This window comes from Acanthochromis polyacanthus, chromosome 15, assembly GCF_021347895.1.
Source record: "Acanthochromis polyacanthus isolate Apoly-LR-REF ecotype Palm Island chromosome 15, KAUST_Apoly_ChrSc, whole genome shotgun sequence".
Lineage (NCBI taxonomy): Eukaryota > Metazoa > Chordata > Actinopteri > Pomacentridae > Acanthochromis > Acanthochromis polyacanthus.
Window position 1 is genome coordinate 35,193,627 of NC_067127.1, and position 22,664 is coordinate 35,216,290.

At 39.0% G+C, this 22,664-nt stretch overlaps 1 protein-coding gene across 5 annotated transcripts in view; it reads right to left on the reverse strand.

Annotated features, from left to right (window-relative positions):
• Positions 1 to 22,664, reverse strand: part of nckap1 (NCK-associated protein 1) — a 76,815-nt gene that overhangs the window by 9,976 nt on the left and 44,175 nt on the right. For all 5 annotated transcript variants that reach the window (XM_022217410.2, XM_022217409.2, XM_022217408.2 and 2 more), the window contains 11 exons: positions 21,327 to 21,446; positions 11,674 to 11,813; positions 9,925 to 10,056; positions 8,510 to 8,728; positions 4,310 to 4,440; positions 4,010 to 4,107; positions 2,046 to 2,139; positions 1,698 to 1,780; positions 377 to 457; positions 203 to 296; positions 1 to 117 (listed from right to left, as the gene is read on the reverse strand). In XM_022217410.2, the coding sequence (XP_022073102.1) occupies positions 1 to 117; positions 203 to 296; positions 377 to 457; positions 1,698 to 1,780; positions 2,046 to 2,139; positions 4,010 to 4,107; positions 4,310 to 4,440; positions 8,510 to 8,728; positions 9,925 to 10,056; positions 11,674 to 11,813; positions 21,327 to 21,446 (1,309 nt within the window). The remainder of the gene's footprint in view (positions 118 to 202; positions 297 to 376; positions 458 to 1,697; positions 1,781 to 2,045; positions 2,140 to 4,009; positions 4,108 to 4,309; positions 4,441 to 8,509; positions 8,729 to 9,924; positions 10,057 to 11,673; positions 11,814 to 21,326; positions 21,447 to 22,664) is intronic.

The following is a 22,664-nucleotide window of genomic DNA, read 5'->3' on the forward strand; positions in this document are numbered from 1 at the left end:
CTTCTATGGCCGGGCTGTACTGTGACATCACGTTGCTGGCGAGCGTCGGCAAGGAAACGGCCACAAACACCATCAGCAGGCAGGCGATCTTGTACTCCTCCTCCGGACTGATGTTCTCTGCACGGACACAAACACACACTGAGGCTTTGTGCGGCTACACGCTGGCTTTGTGCGGCTTTGTGCGACTGTGTTTGTGTCTCACCGCTCTTCTGAGAGGACAGGGCGACCACCAGGGCGGGATCGATCTCACAGGGGAGACCTGCTGCTGACGACAGCTCGTAAACATTCATGGCCACCTGGAACCGCACAGAAAGTCCACGTGAACACAGAGAGAGCAGCACTTGGAGGTTAAACTGAGTCTGTGACGGAGTTCTACCTTCATGTCCGTCTCTCTGGGAATGTGATCCTTGAAGTCCTCCACTGAACTGACCAGGAAGGGAATGTGACAAGACAACACCTGGAGAGAGAGAGAGAGAGAGAGAGAGAGAGAGAGAGAGAGAGAGAGAGAGATGGAGGAAATCTTACAAAACAAACAAGAAAACACTGATTCAGCACCAATAAAAACACTTTTTGAATAAAAGTGTGAGTTTACATGGAAAACGTGAAATTATCTGGGTGACCCCACACCGTTGAACGGTAGAGTAAGGCAACTTTAACTCAATTAGAGCAACTTTAACTAATTCTGTATTAGCTAAAGTTTGGCAACGTCACCGCAAAAATACACAAAATTACCAAAAAAAGACGCAAAATCACAACAAAAATACAAAAAAATAATTACAAAAGAGAAATTAAGACAAAAAGCTAATTCTATATTCGCTAAAGTTTCTCAAAAATGAGTTTAAGTTGCTGTATGTTAGTTAAAGTTGCTTTATATTTTTATACAATTTTAACTAATATAGAGCAACTTTAATTCATTTTTAAGCAATTTTACTAATGTAGAACAACTTTAATTCATGTAGAGCAACTTTAACTTAGAGCAACTTCACCCAAAATAGAGCAATATTAGCTAATATAGGGCAACTTTAATATCGAGCAATTTTACCTAATACAGAGCAACTTTAACTAATAAAGAGCAACTTTGATTCATTTTTGAGCAACTTTACTAATATAGAACAACTAATGTAGAGCAACTTCAGCTAATCTAAAGCAACTTTAATTTTTGAGCAACATTAATAGAGCAACTTTAATATAGAGCAACTTTAATGTAGAGCAAATTTAACTAATGTAGAGCAACTTTAACTAATATAGAGCAACTTTAATATAGAGCAACATTAACTAATGTACAGCATCTTTAACTTATTTTTGAGCAACTTTAGCTAAAACAGAGCAACTTCAGCTAATATAGAGCAATTTTAACTCATTTTTGAGCAACTTTAGATCAAATAGGGCAACTGGAGCAACTGTAGTTAATGCAGAACAACTTTAATTCATTTAGAGCAACTTCTTTTCAAACACCAGAGGAACTTTAACCCCTAAATGCTGGAAGACTCAGGAAAAAGCTGCAGGATCAACGTTTTATTCTGCCCATCTTAGAACCTTGGCTTTACTTTTATTCCATTCTACTATGATGGTTAGTATTCTGTCTACGTGTTGTTCCTTTTGTTGGGGAAAAATAACAAAAACAAAGCACAAAAACAAACAAAAACGTTGCCTTGGAACTTTTCGATGGCACTCTGAATTCATCAACAGGTTCTTACGTCTCTCAGAGCCTCCTGAGCGAGGGAGCGGAAAGACAAAATGACTCCAATGATGGTCATTCTCTTCAACACGCTGTCCACAGCTGCAGACACACAACAACACAACAAATCAACGAGCTACAGCAGATATACGGATCAATATCAGCACAGCAGGTCATCAGGTTGTTCGTCATTTTAAGATCAGCCTGGGTTTTGTTCTGTACTGACTTCTACTTGCCGTTCAAAGACTATTAATAAGATTACAAGGGTTAGAACATCTTTAAATAGGGAAGAAAATCCAGAATTGGTTTCTCAAATCAAATGTCAGAAGCTGTTTATATGCCTGTTATTTGTGTGTGTTTTAATTACAGGTGAGTTTCTTGAACAGCGCGGCCATGTGGTCCGGTTTGTCGAAGCTCGTCCTCATCTGGGTCAGAACCTCCATGTTTTCTACCACCAGTTTCTACAACGAGAAGAAAAAAAACACCAAGAGTTAAAACTAAGAACAGCCTGTCTGCATTTCATTCTGCAGGATAACCCTTTTAGTTTCTGTTAACTCGGAGGCCGTTGTTTGTCAAACAGAAGCAAAGTGATTCTCATTCATGGTTCAGAAGTCCTTAACAGTCCTCTGTTGTGTTTTATTCAGCTACAAGGTTTTGTATTCAAACTGCAGAGTCGCGGCTCCGTGACGCACATCGTGAAAACGCTTTGATAACAAAGATGCTGATTAGTCACAGGTTCAGTGTGCTGCACTCTAATTCTCAGACTGACTCTTTTGACAAAACGAGAACAAGAAGGAAACCTGTCAGTATGACGGCACACGTTTACAAAAAATACAAATAAAGCAGCTTTGTGCAACACGTACAACAGAGTTCACAGGAACAAATCTAAACATGAGCTGACAAACACAATTAAAATGTTCAAGCTTACTAAAGAACTATCACGCACGTTTAAACCTCTCTTTTAACCCTAATATTAAACATTTTCAGAATCAGAACCATCTATAAAGGCCAACAGGAATTTGGTTTCGGCTGTTGATTAAGATTAAGGAAAAGAGAATAACAAAATAACGACAGCAAAAAATAAGCACTCAAAGCAGGACTCTGCCAAGGAAGCTCCACTGTCGGACAATTTTCTGATGGATGAAATTTTCAATAAAAAATGACCTTGGGCTAAGCACAGGCGTGTGTTCTGCATGTGCACATTATGTACGGATACCAAATCACATGACCTAAATATGTAGCAGAATTAATGGGACTCAGAAACACCCCCACAGTTTAATCAGTTGTTCCTTGGATCATTTCTGATGGATAAGTCCTGATAAGTCCTCAGTGGTGGATTTGTAGTAGGATCACAATCAGCTGATGTAGTGTTCACTGGTTGTCATGGTTACAGTGACACCGTGTCACTGTCTCACAATGATATAGAAATCTTTAACAAATCTCCAAAATGATTATAAATTTGTCCAGAACTTGCTTCAAAAATCCTCTTTTCCTGTTCACAATCTGTCCAAAATGGATTAAATATCTAGGAGGGCTTAGAAGGGTTTCAAAAATGGCTAAAAACAATAAAATACGACCAAAATGACTCAAATTTGACCTCAGACAGTAAGTATCTTCTGTAAATGTTAAAAAATGACCTGAAATGTGTGCAAAATGACTAGATATGATTTACATTTGTCCAGAACTTCCTCAAAAAAATCATCTTAACTGTTAAAAAGTTGAAAATCCATTGATTCTTATGTTTTTACAGTTTCTAAACCTAACAAATAGTGTTTTTTTCTGAATTTTTAAAGGCAACACGCTTTCAAAACCACTGGTGGTTTTAATGTAATACGTTACACCTTTTCTTCCTCTAACTTGAAACTAAAAGCTCAAAAACAAAACTATGAAGCTTTTGAGATCTTAAATTTCATCCTTTCTTAATTTTAGAAAACTACTTTCTCTTATCCTGCTGTTTGACACGTCAGAGGAACCAAACTAAGAGGGGGTTGAAAGAGGAGTTTTACCTAAATGAGGTGTGTAAAATAAAGTGATTCTGGTGATTTTAAGCTGAATTAGGGGACATTTTCCAGACAGAACTCCATTTCACACATAATTAGTTTCAGGACTGTTTAAAGCTGACCATCTGATGGTTCTTTCTGACTTCACAGTTCCTGGATGTGATAAAAGTTTGGACTTTAAGCCTGACATGAGATTAAAACACAACGTATTGATGTAGAACCAGATCAGAAACAGTTATTTACATTTAAGCAAGAAAAATGAATCTGTCTGTACTAAGCTTTTCAACCTCTAACATCAAGCCTGTCAGTAGATCTTTGTTATAGTTTTTACCTTTAGCTCAGCGACCTGAGATGAAATGTGCCACATCAGACTCTCACTGAGGAACTTCATACCGTACGGTCCCAGCAGCTCCGACAGTGAACGCATCTCTGGAAAACAATAATAAAAAAACAACTTCAAATCCATTTAAACACGTGATTTTAGCAGGAAAGGTTAAACGAGTAGTGTGTGTCTCTGAACTGTAAGGACGTCTGTACTTTGTTTTCAGAAAACGAGGAAACTTTTCGGTTTGTTTTCCATCACCATCAGTTCTGACGGCGACTCGGTGTTTGTGCGACTAACGGTTCGTACCGGAGATGTCTGAATACTCCTCGGCGTTGAAAGTCAGCTCGTTCTCTGTGGGCAGGTTGACGAAGGCCTTCATGGCGGGAAAGTAGGCGATGTGTCCGTTGCTGACCTGACGGAGCAACGTTTCCAAGTACCTGAACGAACACACAAAGAACTTCATCAGCGAGTTACAGGTTCAGAGCAACGTTTAGTCAGTCTGCAGCACAGAAAGACTTCACACAGAAAAGGCTGCAAATATAGCCTAGCCGCGCTAGACCCATGCTCTGAAGACGGAAGGGTCTAGGTACACTCAACAGGGAGGGAGGCGGGCTAAAAGGTTGTCTATCAAATCACTCTGCAGCAATTGGGTAGGCATACAACCAATCAGCGCAACGAATAGGCTCCTAGAGCGCCGGAAATCAGAGGATGCAGGAGTTCAGTGAAGCCTTATTTATACAGTCAATGGGTGAAGCTCAAGTATATTACAGACATGTTAACAGAAAGATTATTCAGAGTCGGTGCTAATGGAGCTCAACGACTGTTGTCGTTTTTGTTGTCGACCCTGGCAGAGAATTAAATTCATTGCTGTGGGTTGTCTAGTGCAGCTAGGCTACTGCAAATATATAAACTGTACGGAACTGTCCAGTTTCTAAATAAACATACTTTTAAAAATTCACTTCCATGCATAAAAAATAAAAGATTATTTACTTAATTACGTAGATAATTAGATGTGATGCAGTTATAAAACCATAAATCATTAAAAAAGGAAAAAACAAAAGGGAAATTTTCTTGATTCTCAACAAAAAACCTCAAAACAAATCAACATTTTTCCAATTATGATTTAATTAATGAACTAACTGATGTTTTCTCATGTGACTGTTGGTCACAGTGGATTCACTCAAGGCTTCACAGAGGGTAGGAGTTTTCATTTTTACACAATTTTGTTCAGAATAATAGGTTATTTTTGGCATTTAAAAAAAACGAGACATGTAGAATAAAGTGATTATAATGAAATATCACAATTTCCAGCTTACATTTGGCTTATTTTCCGGCTAAAACTGAAAATCTTGTAATTGTTGAGTAACTGATGGCTGCACAGTGGAGGAGCTCTGAATTTTTAGTGCAGACGGTTTATTTTTGACACTTTTTTTAAAATAAGACATGCAAAATACAGCGGTTTTAATGAAATATCACCACTTTAAGCTGAGGTATTACTCATGTAGGACGCTTTAAATCAGCTGTTATCAGGTAAAAGTAAATTAAAAAGCAGTTGAGAGCTCAGAGAAGAAGCTCAAACCTTTCTATTTCAAAGAGCTTTTAATAACTAGCATCATGGTGACATTTTATTAAGTTTATTTTATGTACTAACTTATAGATTTTAGTGCTGTTTATTTCTATTGGTTTATTCGATATTTTACTGCTGTCTCTGTTTTTACTGTGAAGCTCTTTGTTGACCCTGTGGCGTCTTGTAAAGGACCACATAAATAAATAAAATAAACTGATAATTCTGCAGCTTCTGTCTGGTGTGTGTGTGATTTCCTGCTACATGGCACTAAAAATGAGCAGAATCCGGTTCATTAGTGGCTCTAATAAACCAGTTTCTATGACTGGTGGTGTGTGAAGACATTAAGGCTCTGAAGCAGGAGCAGTTTTCTCACTCGGTCACTCCACAGCACATGGTTTGGTTCAGTTCTCCTCGCTGATGAACAGTTTGTTAATTATCCTCCAGCTGATGTAGAGACTGAAGGCAGCTGACTAGAACACACACCGTCATGTTTCTGTAGCGCTGCTTGGTCGGTATCTGTGCTACTCCTTTATCACCGGCAGCTCCTCTCGCTGATCGTTTCTCTTTTCACAATAATCTCCTATAGAGTTCTTCACTGCTGGTGAGAGCTGAATGAATAATGATGTAGAAGATATGGTCGTGTTTTAGATGTTTGTATCCGCCTCCATTTTTCTCTCCTTTTTAAACCTCTGAATGTTAAAAGCTGCCGGCAGGTTTGAAAGGTGTGCTATCTGTTTTAAAAGAATCACCAAAATAACACAATTTATCAGCCAGAAACACTGAAATCAGACTTTACCATCCAACTAACCTTAAGGTTCTCGTGTGGGACTTTGGTTTCGACTGGAAAAAGAACCAAATCTAACCCTAACATCGTGATATTTAATGAAAAACATTTTATTCTACGTGTTTTGTTTAAACATTTGGCAAAAATACACCGTCTGCACAAACAGGGAGAACACAGCACTGCTCCAAGGCTGCTCAGTCTTTGATTCATTTCTGATGGATGAAATCTTTAATACAAAATGACTTTGCACTGAGCACAGGCGTGTGTTCTGCATGTGTACGTTATGTACGGATACTGAATCATGTGACCTAAATATGTAGCGGGAGGCGGGAATTGATGGGACTCAGAAACACCCCCACAATATAATCAGTTATTCCTTGGATCATTTCTGATGGATAAGTCCTGATAAGTCCTCAGAGGTGGATTTGTAGTAGGATCAAAATCAGCTGACGTAGTGTTCACTTGTTGTCATGGTTACAGTGACACCATACTGCTATCTCGCAATGATACAGAAATCTTGAACAAATCCATGGATCCAGACTAAAGTCTAATCAACAAAAATGCTGATTCCAGTCTTACTGGGAAAATAAAAAAAAGGTAAGCTTGAAATTGTGATATTTCATCATAATCTCTTTATTCTACATGTCGTATTTTTCTAAAAATGCCAAAAATAAACAATTTATTTCTTTAAAATTCTGTAAAAAATCTAAAACTTGTACCTTCTGTGGTGCAACTGTGAAGCCTTTAGTGACTCAGCTACAACCAACAGACACATGACTGAAAAAGAGACTTTTCAGCTGAACTGCAGGCAGTGTTTACAAACAGTTGAAAGGAGAGAAGTGTGGAAAACAATCAATCAATCAAGTAGTAAAATATCTACAGGTGTCTAGAGTCACCGTATACTTTTCTCCAGTGTTGGTAACATCTGTAGGCAACTGCAGAAATGTTTTGTTGAAGTTTTTACATTTTTGTTGTAAATCTAATGAATTCCACTTTTGGTTTTCCTTGTTTAATGCTCTATAGTATTCTAGTATTAGTATTATATAGTATTATAACTGCATCATACTGCATATCTATAACATGTAGAGTCAACATCTTTTGACAATATTGGTGAAGTTTGTTGAACATGTTGATTCCAGGTTTTATCTATTTTTATTTTTCATCATTCTATCTGTGTCATCTTTCACAGAAAACGCTTTAAAGTTCTGTTTCCGTAGAGCTGCAGGACTTTATCCTGCAGTGAAAAATGAACCAACAGTGAGGAAAAACATAAAAACAGCAAAAAAACATCCAGATTCTGCTTTGAGTTCAGAAGTTAATTCCGTGTACGTCTTCAGGAAAAGCCACCCATTTCATCCTATCTGCATTCTTTTGTACTTTCTGACATTTTTCCATGTCTGTACTTATGTTTTTGGCCATGAGTCTGCTGTGGACGATGGTTTAGCTCTAACACAAGTACCAGTTGGTATAGAGGCTGGTGATGGTTTAACTCTCTAACAGACGTACCAGTTGGTGTAGAGGCTGGTGATGGTTTAGCTAACAGATGTACCAGTTGGTGTAGAGGATGGTGATGGTTTAGCTAACAGACGTACCAGTTGGTGTAGATGCTGGTGATGGTTTAGCTAACAGACGTACCAGTTGGTGTAGAGGATGGTGATGGTTTAGCTAACAGACGTACCAGTTGGTGTAGAGGATGGTGATGGTTTAGCTCTAACAGACATACCAGTTGGTGTAGAGGCTGGTGATGGTTTAGCTAACAGACATACCAGTTGGTGTAGATGCTGGTGATGGTTTAGCTAACAGACGTACCAGTTGGTGTAGAGGATGGTGATGGTTTAGCTAACAGACGTACCAGTTGGTGTAGAGGATGGTGATGGTTTAGCTAACAGACGTACCAGTTGGTGTAGAGGCTGGTGATGGTTTAGCTAACAGACGTACCAGTTGGTGTAGAGGATGGTGATGGTTTAGCTAACAGACGTACCAGTTGGTGTAGAGGATGGTGATGGTTTAGCTCTAACAGACATACCAGTTGGTGTAGAGGCTGGTGATGGTTTAGCTAACAGACATACCAGTTGGTGTAGAGGCTGGTGATGGTTTAGCTAACAGACGTACCAGTTGGTGTAGAGGCTGGTGATGGTTTAGCTAACAGACGTACCAGTTGGTGTAGAGGCTGGTGATGGTGGGCTCCCCGTGGCTGTCCAGGTGTTGCGTCTGCTGCAGCAGGACGTTGTTGAACACCCGGGTGATGTCGATGGTGACGTAGTTCTCTATGGACTGCAGCACCGTCATGTAGGCTCGGACGCTGGTCAGCAGCTCACTGGGCTTGGCTATCTCCTGGGTGGCCTGGTTGTACATGGTCATCCCCACTATGGACCTGCACACATCACAGGGGAATGAAAGGTGTGCTGACAGAGGTAAAATCTGTAAAAACACGGAAAATCTAACCACATTCAACAGAAAGAGGCAAAATCACCACAAAAGAGGCAGAATTATCGCAAAAAGAGGCTAACTTTCTACAAAAAAGAGGCCGACTTATCACAAAAAGAGGCAACATTTCTACAAAAACAACAAAATTACCACAAGAAATATGGAGAACCTCCCATGAAAAGATGCAAAATCACCACAGAAAGAGGCAGAATTATTGTAAAAAGAGGTAAAATTTCTACAAAAAGAACAAAATTAACACAAAAAATATGCAAAACCCACGTTAAAAGATGCAAAACCATCATAAAATAGGCAAAAATCACCCCAAAAAAGGCAAAAAACTGAAGAGGCTAAAAACTGAACTTCTGGATTTTCAACTTTCTGGTGGTCTTTAAAATACTTTTCCATCAGAAAACTGAACCAAATCTCAACTTAAAGTCATGATTTGTGAATAAAAATGATTTATTCCACACATCTCATTTAAAAATTAACCAAAAATGAAGCATTTGTTTGAATTGGATTGTGTAAAAAACAGCGCAAACATGAAGTTATCAGTGACTCAACTACAACCAACAGTCATGTGGAAAAAAAAAAAGCTTTGGGTTGAACTGCGGGCAGTGTTTCCACATAGTGGAGATAAATAAACTAATAAATAAAATATATATCGTATTTAGAGCCATTATTTATTTTACAGTGGTGGTGGTTACAAATGTCTTGGGAAACTGTTATCCATGATTTTTTTTTAAATGTTTGTAAAATAACTAAAGAAATTCAACATTTTGTTTTTAAAAGATGTACGGTATTTTAACTTTTCTTGTAAAGTTTTCTCTCCTTCTTCATGGTTGTTCTGTTTCTGTAGAAGTAACAGGAGTTTATAGTGCAGAAAAATCAGAGCAAACTGCACAGGATTCATCCAAAACTCTCAATTAATCAACTTTTAAATCATGATAAATGCTCTGACTCTGACCTTTGCTCACTGATTACAGTCTGAGAAGATAATGGATGAATTCATGAGGTTTTTTTCTCTTTAGGCAAAGTTTTATGTCTCATTTGTAAATAACCGAGAGTTTGTCGTTTGTCAGACTGCAGGGTCGGATCAGAAACCTTTTAATCTGGACAGAATAGATGATGTGTGTGTTTGTTTACTTGGTGAAGCGGATCTCCAGGTGTGAGGTGAGGTACTCCCTGGGCGTGAACGTGTGCTCCCAGACCACCAGGTTGGGAACGTAGTTGATGGAGAAGCAGAGCTCAGATAACGCCGTGTGGAGTTTATCCAGACTGGAGGAAGAAAAAATACAAAAAAAGACATTTAATAATCTGTGTTTGTTTGTTTACAGACAGCTACCAATAACCGGATGTATGGAACAAAACAATAAAGGAGTTTTTAATGAAATAAAACATCAATCTGAGCTGTTTACATGAGAATAAACAACTAAACAATCCTGTCAACATTATTACTGCATAGACGGGTGTTTAATGGAGCTAATGGGAATTTAACCAACAATAAAACAAGGTCAGAGCTCCATTATTAATAATTATGGACTAAATAATGGAGGAACTACAAGAGACAAAGAACAGACAGAGACACAGAGATAAAAGTAGATAAACGGAGGCAGACGGTTATCTCCAGATCAGAGCAGGCGTTAGTCTAATTCATTCACTGAAAAAAAAAAAACTATTCAAAAAAACACAAAAATTAAAGTTTCCAAACCTAAAGGGAGCAGAAAGAAGAATAAACTTCAGCAATCTGTCCCTTTATAGCAACAATCGGTTTAAAATGAGCATTAAAAACAAAATAAATGACTCTAAAGTCTGTAAGCAGTTTAATAAAATCATGCTTTTTATCACGGTTTTAAATCTCGAGTGTGACTTAGATCCTGATTCCTCGTCTGGATTGTTCCATAAATACATTTTTTACAGAAATAATATTGATTTGGTTTTATGAAGATCTCTGTTGCTTTTATCTTTTGCTAACCTGTTCTGGTAAAGTGTGATGATTTTTATGAATGACATCATTTACAGAACGCTACAATCTACTATGTGGTGAAGTTTCTACAGTTTTAACTGAACCAATAATGGGTTTGTTGGAGCTCTTGGTTGTTGTTTTTTTTACATTAATCTGATGGCTTTTTTCCTTTTGCACTTTATGGTAATTTTGTCATCATTTTGTGGGTTTTTGCATTCATTATGAGACTTTTTCTCGACATTGTGCATCTTCCTATAGTAATTTCATTGCTTTTACAGTCATTTTGGGACTTTTTCTGAACATTTTCCATCTCTTTATAATAAGCTCATTGCTTTTGTAGTCATTTTGTGGCTACTTGTCATTAATTTGTGGATTTTTTTTTTTTTAGCAATTTTATGGCTTAAATCTTAGTTTTATGAAGACATCTGTTCCTTTTACTTTCTCTTTTTGCAGATCTGTTCTGGACATTGCCTGCTGAAGTTTCTTGATGAGCTTTATACATAATTTGCAGAATACTATAGTCTACTATGTTGCGAAATTTCAACAGTTTTAACTGAAAGAATAATGGGCTTGTTGCATCCCTGTGTGTTTTTGACTGATTATTTTTATGGCTCTTTTCTGTAAAAAGAAAACTGACTGGATGTTTGTCTTCCAGGCATTTCCCCAAACTTAAACGCAGTAGGTCAGTTATGAAACAATCAAGAGGATTACAGAACATGCAGAATGCTTTGCTATCCAACAAATCCTTTACTTTGTGTACTACAGCAACTGTTTCAGATATTTTCCCTTTTGTATGTTTTATAGGTGATTTCTAGTTCTAATTCTCATCAACCATGACACCTAAAGCCTTAGTTTCCCTCCCTGTATGAGCTTCAGCGGCGTCTGTATCAGCTGAACACGTGTAAACGGTGTCCGGTCGTGGTACTGACTTGGTGACCAGTAGTCTGTTCTTCCTCATGCTCTCCACTCCCGGCTTCTCCCTCTCCGGCTCGCCTTTCTTCCCCGTCGCCTTCTTGCTCTTCTTGTTCACGGCCTGGCTGATGGTTTTCGCGCAGTGTTTGGGAAGCAGCTGAGGGAAAAACGAGACAGATTGAGCAACAAAGAAAAACAAAACACAGGACGCTGACAGATAAAAGTAAGAAGCTTTTTATGTCAACAGAAGGCTGGCAGCATCAATGTGACGGCGTGGAGGTGTTTCCAGACCGTCCGTTAATACGAGGAAACTTTCAGATCTTTATCTGAGCAAAGACTTCTTTACTGTCCACTGGAATAATGTTTGAAATATTATTTTGTCTCGTCACATAATAACGGATCATAAACTCAGAACAGACCGGAGATACTGAAAATCAGGCCGTGACTCTGAAAAACAATTCGTCATTTTAGAAGAAGCACTGTTTTGCTTTCAGGCAAAATATCTGATGTAGAAAGATCAGATTCTGCTCTAATTCTACTTCTGGGACCAGAAACTTCACAGAGTTTCTGCTGGTTATCTGGCAAAACTACAGAACAGAAACAGTCCAGAATAAGACCTCCTGTAAAACTATGGATTGCTGCTTTTACACTTTGGTTTAGTATGACTTGGGGACTTTAACAATTTCATCAAATAATAATATAAGGGTCATTCCATGAAATCGGTGCCTTTTGCCTCCCCAAGAAATAATCAGTCATACAATTATGATAACAACAAATTAATATTTCATTTAAAAATATAACATTACCCTGTCTTCTCTCCTTAATATAACATCAAATTAAAGTCAGTGAAATGTTATTTTAATTAATTTAAATTACTTTCATGCTGATGAGGGTGAGGTTTTTGGCCTGTCCCTCACTGTTATTGTTGTATGTGTACAGGACTTTTCATTTGTAAAATGTAGGCAAAATGTTAAAATTTTTACATTTACATGTAGTTTAAAGTATGATCTTATTGTAAAACATTGTTTTTGGTAATAATAATATATATTAACCATTATAAATTACCAATTTATCGGCGTCCCCTGATTTCGTGTCAACCCTGTTACCCTAACTAAAAAACCCTATAAAAATAATGGTACATTCCAGATTTGACAGGATTTAAAGGAGGTTGCATCATCTTGGAACCAGGATGCTGACAGCTCATTGACAAGTAAGTTTCTCTCATCTCTGATTTGGTATTTTGAAGTTTTTTCAAGGTTTAACCAGGGGGGACAAGCATACAACGTCAATCCTGTTACCAGTTTTTAACATATAAACATAATCAATTTCCTATTTTTCAAAATATAATCAATATCTACAAGTAATTATCTTTCAAAGTACATAGCTTGCACTTTAACTCGCATTTATTTAGCTAGCTACAAGCAAATTAGTTTAAAATGGTCAACCCTGTTACCTTTCCACAGTAACAGGATTTGACATAATTAACAAATATTAAATAACACAGCCTGAGATGGCACAATATAGTTTCCTGTCACTTTAGACCTTCTGTGATTCCTGGCTACTTAAAAAATAAAAATTAAATATAGTTTAAATTTTACATTTTCAAAGTTGAAAAGGCACCGGTTTCATGGAATGACTCATATACACACGTGGACAAAATTGTTGGTACCCCTCAGTTAAAGAAGGAAAAACCCACAATTCTCACTGAAATCACTTGAAACTCACAAAAGTAACAATAAACTAGACAATTCCCGCTGGTGCGGAAATCGTGGGAGGGGCTCGGGATGTGTGCATGTCCGGAGCAGCGCGGGATAGGCATATTTACTCTAAAGGCTGTGTGAAGGTGAGAGGTTTAACTGGCGTTTCCAGTCTGTCGCAGACTTTTATTTTGAAATTGTCCTGTGCGTTTATTTTGAAAGGCAGAGACAAGAAGATCTCACCTGGTCAAAATTTCAATTGGAGTTACTCTAAAGGCTGTGTGAAGCTGAGAGGTTTTGGTGACATTTTCCGGTCCGTCACAGACTTTTATTTTAAAATTGTGCTGTGCTTTTATTTTCAAAGGCAGAGACAGGAAGATCTCACCTCGTCAACATTTGAATTGGAGTTAGTCTAAAGGCTGTGTGAAGCTGAGAGATGTACCTGGCAAATTGTGCTGTGCTTTTATTTTGAAAGGCAGAGACGGGAAGATATCACCTGGTCAAAATTTGGATTGGAGTTACTCAAAAGGCTGTGTGAAGCAGAGAGGTTTAACTGGTGTTTTCAGGCCAATCGCAGGCTTTCATTTTGAAATTGTGCTGTGCTTTTATTTTGAAAGGCAGAGACAGGAAGATCTCATCTGGTCAACATTTGCATTGGAGTTACTGTAAAGCAGGGGTCTCAAACTCAGTTCCTGGAAAACCACTATCCTCTGTGTTCCAGATGTTTCCTTCTTACAACACACCTGATTCAAATGATTAGCTCATCATTAAGCTCAGCAGAAGCCTGATAACGAGCCTGATCATTTGAATCAGGTGTGTTGGAACTGAGTTTGACACCCCTGCTCGAAAGGCTGTGTGAAGCTGAGAGGTTAAACTGGCGTTTTCCGGTCTGTCGCAGGCTTTTATTTTGAAATTGTGCTGTGCTTTCATTTTGAAAGGCAGAGACAGGAAGATCTCACCTGGTCAAAATTTAGATTGGAGTTAATGTAAATGCTGTGTGAAGCTGAGAGGTTTAACTGGCATTTCCAGTCTTTCACAGCCTTTGATTTTGAAATTTTGCTGTGCTTTTATTTTGAAAGGCACAGACAGGCAGATCTCACCTGGTCAACATTTGGATTGGAGTTACTGTAAAGGCTGTGTGAAGCTGAGGGGTTTAACTGGTGTTTTCCGGTGTGTGGAAGGATTTTATTTTGAAAGTGTGCTGTGCTTTTATTTTGAAAGGGAAAGACAGGAAGATCTCACCTGGTCAACATTGAGATTGGAGTTACTCTAAAGCAGGGGAGTCAAACTCAGTTCCTGGAGGTCCACTATCCTCTGTGTTCCAGATGTTTCCGTCTTACAACACACCTGATTCAAATAATCAGCTCATCATCAAGCTCAGCAGAAGCCTGATAACGAGCCTGATCATTTGAATCAGGTGTGTTGGAACTGAGTTTGACACCCCTGCTCGAAAGGCTGTGTGAAGCTGAGAGGTTAAACTGGCGTTTTCCGGTCTGTCGCAGGCTTTTATTTTGAAATTGTGCTGTGCTTTCATTTTGAAAGGCAGAGACAGGAAGATCTCACCTGGTCAAAATTTAGATTGGAGTTAATGTAAATGCTGTGTGAAGCTGAGAGGTTTAACTGGCATTTCCAGTCTTTCACAGCCTTTGATTTTGAAATTTTGCTGTGCTTTTATTTTGAAAGGCACAGACAGGCAGATCTCACCTGGTCAACATTTGGATTGGAGTTACTGTAAAGGCTGTGTGAAGCTGAGGGGTTTAACTGGTGTTTTCCGGTGTGTGGAAGGATTTTATTTTGAAAGTGTGCTGTGCTTTTATTTTGAAAGGGAAAGACAGGAAGATCTCACCTGGTCAACATTGAGATTGGAGTTACTCTAAAGCAGGGGAGTCAAACTCAGTTCCTGGAGGTCCACTATCCTCTGTGTTCCAGATGTTTCCGTCTTACAACACACCTGATTCAAATAATCAGCTCATCATCAAGCTCAGCAGAAGCCTGATAACGAGCCTGATCATTTGAATCAGGTGTGTTGGAACTGAGTTTGATACCCCTGCTCTAAAGGCTGTGTGAAGCTGAGAGGTAGATCTGATTTACAGGCTGAAATGCAGCTCCTGTGGAGGTATTGGGTGTGAAGGTGGGTGTGGCACACCAATGAGTCTGTGTGTGTGCGTGGGACCATGCCTGCGCGTGTGTAAGGGCGGTTGCTATGGCCCCCATAGCAACGGTGCCTGCCACAGACAGCAAAAAAGTGCTTCTCAGCAGCAGCGCGCAACGTCTCGTTCTGGCGTTAATTGTGGGCTAACCGTGAATGCTAGCTGAAAACCGACATGACCGTGAGCGAGAGGAGGGCTGTGGCTTTCCATAAATGTAATTATTTTCCAAATATTCTGAGAAATGACCGAGTTACAGCGATTTAAAAAACACTGTCCCTCCATGAGGCAGATGATCCAGTTTACATTGGTTCTTATGGAGAGAACGGTGCGACTTTGCTCTAAACTGCTGCCTGCCATTTCACTTCTGAAAGAGCTAGGTCTTCAAACTTGGATTCATTTGAATCCCAGGAAAATTGTCTACAATCTGACCAAATTTCATTCCCCTAACGTTTATCGTTTGGTCGTGAGGGCGATGCGATCGGGAAATTTTCAGGCGGATTTTTCACCTCTCCTCCACTCTACCAACTGACATGCCGCACTCTAACCAGAGCAAATTTTGAGAATTTTCACTTTTTTGAGGACTCACTGATGAAAACTTTAAATCTCAGCCTGACATAAACTACATTCCTGCGAAGACAAGAAAAATCACTGCGTTTTGATGGTTAAATGAAGTTTCTAGGTGAACGTATGGAGAAGCAGTGGCGTTTGGAAAAAAGTGGATTTTTTGAGCCGATTTTTTTCACTCCCCATTCATTTTCTATGGGACTTTTTTGGCAGTTTTTTGCGAATAATTCTGCGAAAAAATGACGAATTTCTTAGAAAAGTCATAGCACACTATTCCCGATGAAGCCGCACGTTTTGATGTATAATTTGTTTTGGTTTTCTCAAAGCCCTAGGACGAGTTAGCGACCGAAAATCGGCGGAAACGTGAAGAAAACGGAATAACTAGACAATTCCCGCACGCGGAAATCGTGGGAGGGGCTCGGGATGTGTGCATGTCCGGAGCTGGGCAGGAGAGGGGTATTTTTTGGTCCGTCACAGGCTTTTATTTTGAAATTGTGCTGTGCTTTTATTTTGAAATGAAGAGACAGGAAGATCTCACCTGGTCAAAATTTGGATTGGAGTTACTCAAAAGGCTGTGTGAAGCTGAGAGGTTTAACTGGCAAATTGTGCTGTGCTTTTATTTTGAAAGGCAAAAACAGGAAGATATCACCTGGTCAAAATTTGGATTGGAGTTACTGTAAAGGCTGTGTGAAGCTGAGAGGTTTAACTGGCGTTTTCCACTCCGTCGCAGGCTTTTATTTTGAAATTGTGCTGTGCTTTTATTTTGAAAGGCAAAGACGGGAAGATCTCACCTGGTCAAAATTTGGATTGGAGTTACTACAAAGATGGGGTGTGAAACTGAGTTCCTGGAGGTCCACTATCCTCTATGTCAGGGGTGTCAAGATCCGTTCCTGGAGGGCCACTATCCTGCATGTTTTAGATGTTTCCCTCTTCCAACACAGCTGATTCAAATGATAAGGCTCGTTATCAGGCTTCTGCTGAGCTTGATGATGAGCTGATCATTTGAATCAGGTGTGTTGGAAGAGGGAAACATCTAAAACATGCAGGATAGTGGCCCTCCAGGAACTGAGTTTGACACCCCTGCTCTATGTTCTAGATGTTTCCTTCTTACAACACACCTGATTCAAATGATTAGCTCATCATGAAGCTCAGAGGAAGCCTGATAACGAGCCTGATCATTTGAATCAGGTGTGTTGGAACTGAGTTTTGCACCCCTGCTCTCAAGGCTGTGTGAAGCTGAGAGTTTGAACTGATTTTCAGGCTGAAATGCAGCTCCTGTGTAGATAATGGGTGTGAAGGTGGGTGTGGCACTCCAATGAGTCTGTGTGTGTGCGTGGGAGCATGCCTGCGCGTGTGTAAAGGCGGTTGCTATGGGCCCCCATAGCAACGGTGCCTGCCACAGACAGTAGAAAAGTGCTTCTCAGCAGCAGCGCGCAACGTCTCGTTCTGGCGCTAACTGTGGGCTAACCGTGAATGCTAGCTGAAAACCGAAATGACCGTGAGCGAGAGGAAGGCTGTGGCTAACCATAAATGTAATTATTTTCCAAATATTGTGAGAAATGACCGAGTTACAGCGATTTAAAAAACACTGTCCCTCCGTGAGGCAGATGATTCAGTTTACATTGGTTCCTATGGAGAGAACGGTGCGACTTTGGTCTAAACTGCTGCCTGCCATTTCACTTCAGAAAGAGCTAGGTCTTCAAACTTGGATTCATTTGAATCCCAGGAAATTTGTCTACAATCTGACCAAATTTCATTGTCCTATCTCTTATGGTTTGGTCGTGAGGGCGATGCGATCGTGAAATTTTCAGGCGGATTTTTCTCCTCTCCTCCACTCTACCAACTGACATGCCGCACTCTAACCAGAGCAGATTTTGAGAATTTTCACTTTTTTGAGGACTCACTGATCAAAAACTGTAAATCTCAGCCTGACATAAACTACATTCCTGCGAAGACAAGAAAAATCACTGCATTTTGATGGTTAAATGAAGTTTCTAGGTGAACGTATGGCGAAGCAGTGGCATTTGGAAAAAAGTGGATTTTTTGAGCCGAATTTTTTCACTCCCCATTCATTTTCTATGGGACTTTTTTCGCAGTTTTTTGCGAATAATTCTGCGAAAAAATGACGAATGTCTTAGAAAAGTCATAGCACACTATTCCCGATGAAGCCGCACGTTTTGATATATAATTTGTTTTGGTTTTCTCAAAGCCCTAGGACGAGTTAGCGACCGAAAAACGGCGGAAACGTGGATAATAATAAAAGACGATAAACGCAACAGGAGAACAATAGTGGCTCGTGGCTTCGCCACGAGCCACTCTCCTCCCATTGCTTTGCAATGGAGAGGAGAGTGGCTCGTGTCGAAGCCCGAGCCCCTAATAAACGCAACAGGAGAATAATAGTGGCTCGTGGCTTCGCCACGAGCCACTCTCCTCCCATTGCTTTGCAATGGAGAGGAGAGTGGCTCGTGTCGAAGCCCGAGCCCCTAATAAAATTTATTGAAAATTAAATAATCAAAAACAGCCATTACTTTTGAATTGTTGATTAACATAATTATTTAAAAAAACAAACTAATGAAACAGGCCTGGACAAAAATGATGGTACCTCTATAAAAGATTGAAAACTATTTGACCAGAGTGACATGATTAACTCAGGTGTGTCATTTAATTGACATCACAGGTGTTTCCAAACTCATAATCAGTCAGTCTGCCTATTTAAAGGGAGACAAGTAGTCACCCTGCTGTTTGGTGAAAAGGTGTGTACCACACTGAACATGGACAACAGAAAGCGAAGGAGAGAATTGTCCCAGGACATCCGAAAAAAAATGATAGACAAACATCTTAAAGGTAAAGGCTATAAGACCATCTCTAAACAGCTTGAAGTTCCTGTGACAACAGTGGCTCATATTATTCAGAAGTTCAAGACCCACGGGACAGTAGCCAACCTCCCTGGACGTGGCCGCAAGAGGAAAATTGATGACAAATTGAAGAGACGGATCGTTGGAATTGTATCCAAAGAGCCCAGAGCAACCTCCAAAGAAATTAAAGGTGAACTCCAAGGCCAAGGTACATCAGTGTCAGATCGCACCATTCGTCGTTGTTTGAGCCAAAGTGGACTTCATGGGAGACGACCAAGGAGGACACCACTGCTGAAAAAAACTCATAAAAAAGCCAGACTGGAATTTGCAAAAATGCATGTTGACAAGCCACAAAGCTTCTGGGAGAATGTCCTTTGGACAGATGAGACCAAACTGGAGCTTTTTGGTAAGGCACATCAACTCTATGTTCATAGACTGAAAAAGCAAGCATACGAAGAAAAGAACACTGTCCCTACGGTGAAACATGGAGGAGGCTCAGTAATGTTTTGGGGCTGCTTTGCTGCATCTGGCACAGGGTGTCTTGAAAGTGTGCAAGGTACGATGAAATCTGAAGACTATCAAGGCATTCTGGAGAGAAATGTGCTGCCTAGTGTCAGAAAGCTTGGTCTCAGTCGCAGGTCATGGGTCTTCCAACAGGACAACGATCCAAAACACACAGCCAAAAACACCCAAGAATGGCTGAGAGAAAAGCGTTGGACTATTCTAAAGTGGCCTTCTATGAGCCCAGATCTGAATCCCATTGAACATATGTGGAAGGAGCTGAAACATGCCATTTGGAGAAGACACCCATCAAACCTGAGACAACTGGAGCTGTTTGCTCATGAGGAGTGGGCCAAAATACCTGTTGACAGCTGCAGAACGCTCATTGATAAATACAGAAATTGTTTAATTGCAGTGATTGCCTCAAAAGGTTGTGCAACAAAATATGAAGTTATGGGTACCATCATTTTTGTCCAGCCCTATTTCATTAGTTTGTTTTTTTTTAAATAATTATGTTAATCAACAATTCAAAAGTGATGGCTGATTTTGATTATTTAATTTTCAATAAATTTTTAGTTATTGTTACTTTTGTGAGTTTCAAGTGATTTCAGTGAGAATTGTGGGTTTTTCCTTCTTTAACTGAGGGGTACCAACAATTTTGTCCACGTGTGTAAACAATAATGCAAAAGACGAAGGACATAGATGTCAGAAAATGCACCGTAGATCAAGATGATCAAAAACGCTAAATAAAGTTTTTTCTCCCTAACGTCTCTTTAAATCAGAGGTGTCAAATTAATTTTAGTTCAGGAGCCACATTCAGCCCAGTTTGATCTACAGTGGGCCGAACCAGTTTTTAACTAAAGGATCAAAACGACAATAGTCAGATAAAAACAGACAAAAAAACCCCCAGCAAAAACAAGACAAAATACTGTGAAAATGAGACACAAAACGTCAAAAAAAATGAGAAACGACACAAAATGAAACAAAAAAAGAGACAAATAAGTTACAAAGCGACAAAATAATGGATAAACGGCGAAAACGAGAAAAAAAAAAAAAAAACACAAAACGGCACGCAAAACAATGAATAAAGCAAAACACAAAATGACAAAAATAAGACAAAAAACACAAGAGAGACAAAAAGGAAACACAGACCGACAAAAACGAGAAACGACAAAAACGAGAAACGAACGACAAAAGTCAGACAAAAATAAAAACAATACAAAATATTACAAAAATGAGACACAAAATGACAAAAAATTACACAAAAAATAAAAATAAGAAAAAAACCACAAGCGAGACAAAAAGGAAACACGAACCGACAAAAACAAGAAAATGACAAAAACGTGAGACGAACGACAAAAGTCAGACAAAAAAATAACAAAAACAAGACAAAATATTACAAAAATGAGACACAAAATGGCAAAACAAGAGAAAATGACAAAAAATTCGACAAAAGTTACAAAGCCACAAAAGATGGACAAACTACAAAAATGAGACCAAAAAAACACAAACAACAAAAACGGCACACAAAACAATGAGTAAAGCAAAACACAACAAGACAAAAATAAGACAAAAACCACAAGCAAGATGGAAAGGAAACAAAACAACAAAAACGACACACAAAATGACAAAAACATGAGACTAAAGTCAGACAAAAAACTACAAAAATGAGACAAAATGACAAAAGAACAATCTAGTATTTTACTTTATGATCTAAACAAGTTGTCATGGTGTAGAAATTATTTTAAATTTATAGTTTTAATAATTTACAATCTGCAGTTAATGTCTTCTCTGTAATTTTTACACTTTGAGGACCGGATTGGACCCTCTGGAGGACCACTTTTGGACCACGGGCCTCATGTTGGACACCCCGGCTTTAAAGGATCCGTCTCTGAGCTCCTACCTGGTCGCTGAGCGTACACTGCTCGGTGCAGATGTCGGTGATCAGGTTTCTGGCCTGTTTGGCCATTTCATCCAGAAACATGTTACACAACGACAGGCTTCGGTCTCCTATGTGGTGACGCTGTGGACGAAGACACAAGAACACAACCAGGAGTCAATATTAGTGTCAAGATATCATCATTTAGCAGCAACTGTACAGAAATCAACAACTGCTGCTCAACGTGTTCCTAAACTCAATAAATCCACATATAAACTGGATTTATCTCTCTGGAGGAGCTGTACTTGTTGTAGTTTTTCACCTGGAATAATTAGTCACAATTATCCCTGTAATTTAACTCCCATCTGGTGAGACGGCCGTGTGTTTTAAAGTCAGAGTAAGTAGTTTTTCCACATGAATGGTTGATTCTTTTTCTACTTTTTTCTCTTTAAAAACGGCTTTATGTTAAAATGTGTTAAAGTGAAAAGGTCAAACACAGTTCTAAATGTCCAACACCAAACCTGACAGAACATGAAGTTGGTTGAAAGTTTTTCTTGTACGAACCCCAGAACCCAGTTTTATTTAGAAAATCACCGAAATTACACGATTTATCAGAGAAAACCTGCAAAGAACAGAAAGAATCCTCACCTATAACATACAGTTCATTTCAGAAAATGAACCAAATGTAAGCTTAAAATTGTGATATTTCATCAAAATCACAAAAAATAATCAGAACTTAACCACTTCAAAATAACAACAGAGTTTTCTGATCACCTCAGTGTAAAACATGCTGTGGGTCACATGACCTTCAGTCCAGTAGAAATGTCAGATCAACATGGCGGCTCGGTCGTAAACTTACTTTTTTATTACGAAAACTGTTCAGAAAAAGCGAGCACTCAGCTGCTGAATCTGTCCTGATTTTAGTTCAGCAATGTCTGGTTAGATGTTTAATGAAAGTCTTGCGATGCGTCGGATCTCCGCTCCCTGCGCCTCATTTGCATAAATGAAAGTACTTTATGTAAATGAGCTCCAAGGTGACCCACCATACATTAGCTACCACAGTCCTGGCACTGGCAAACGGTGCATCCATCCCATAATAGACCACTTTAGAAGACATTTAAAGTGCCTGAGTTCACAAAAAGTCTTAAAATGTTGAATATAATCGCTTTAATTGGACTTTGAGTTTGCAGTAATCTGAATGTAGCAGACAGAAGAAAAATGCAGATAAATAGAAATGAAACAAACATTTTTGTTTAAGTTCACGTATATGAATATTCACTGATTTAGTCGTCAACCAAAATTTATTTGAATTGAAAAACTTTGTGTCAAAAATGTGATTAATTAATTACAAAGCTTCTAATT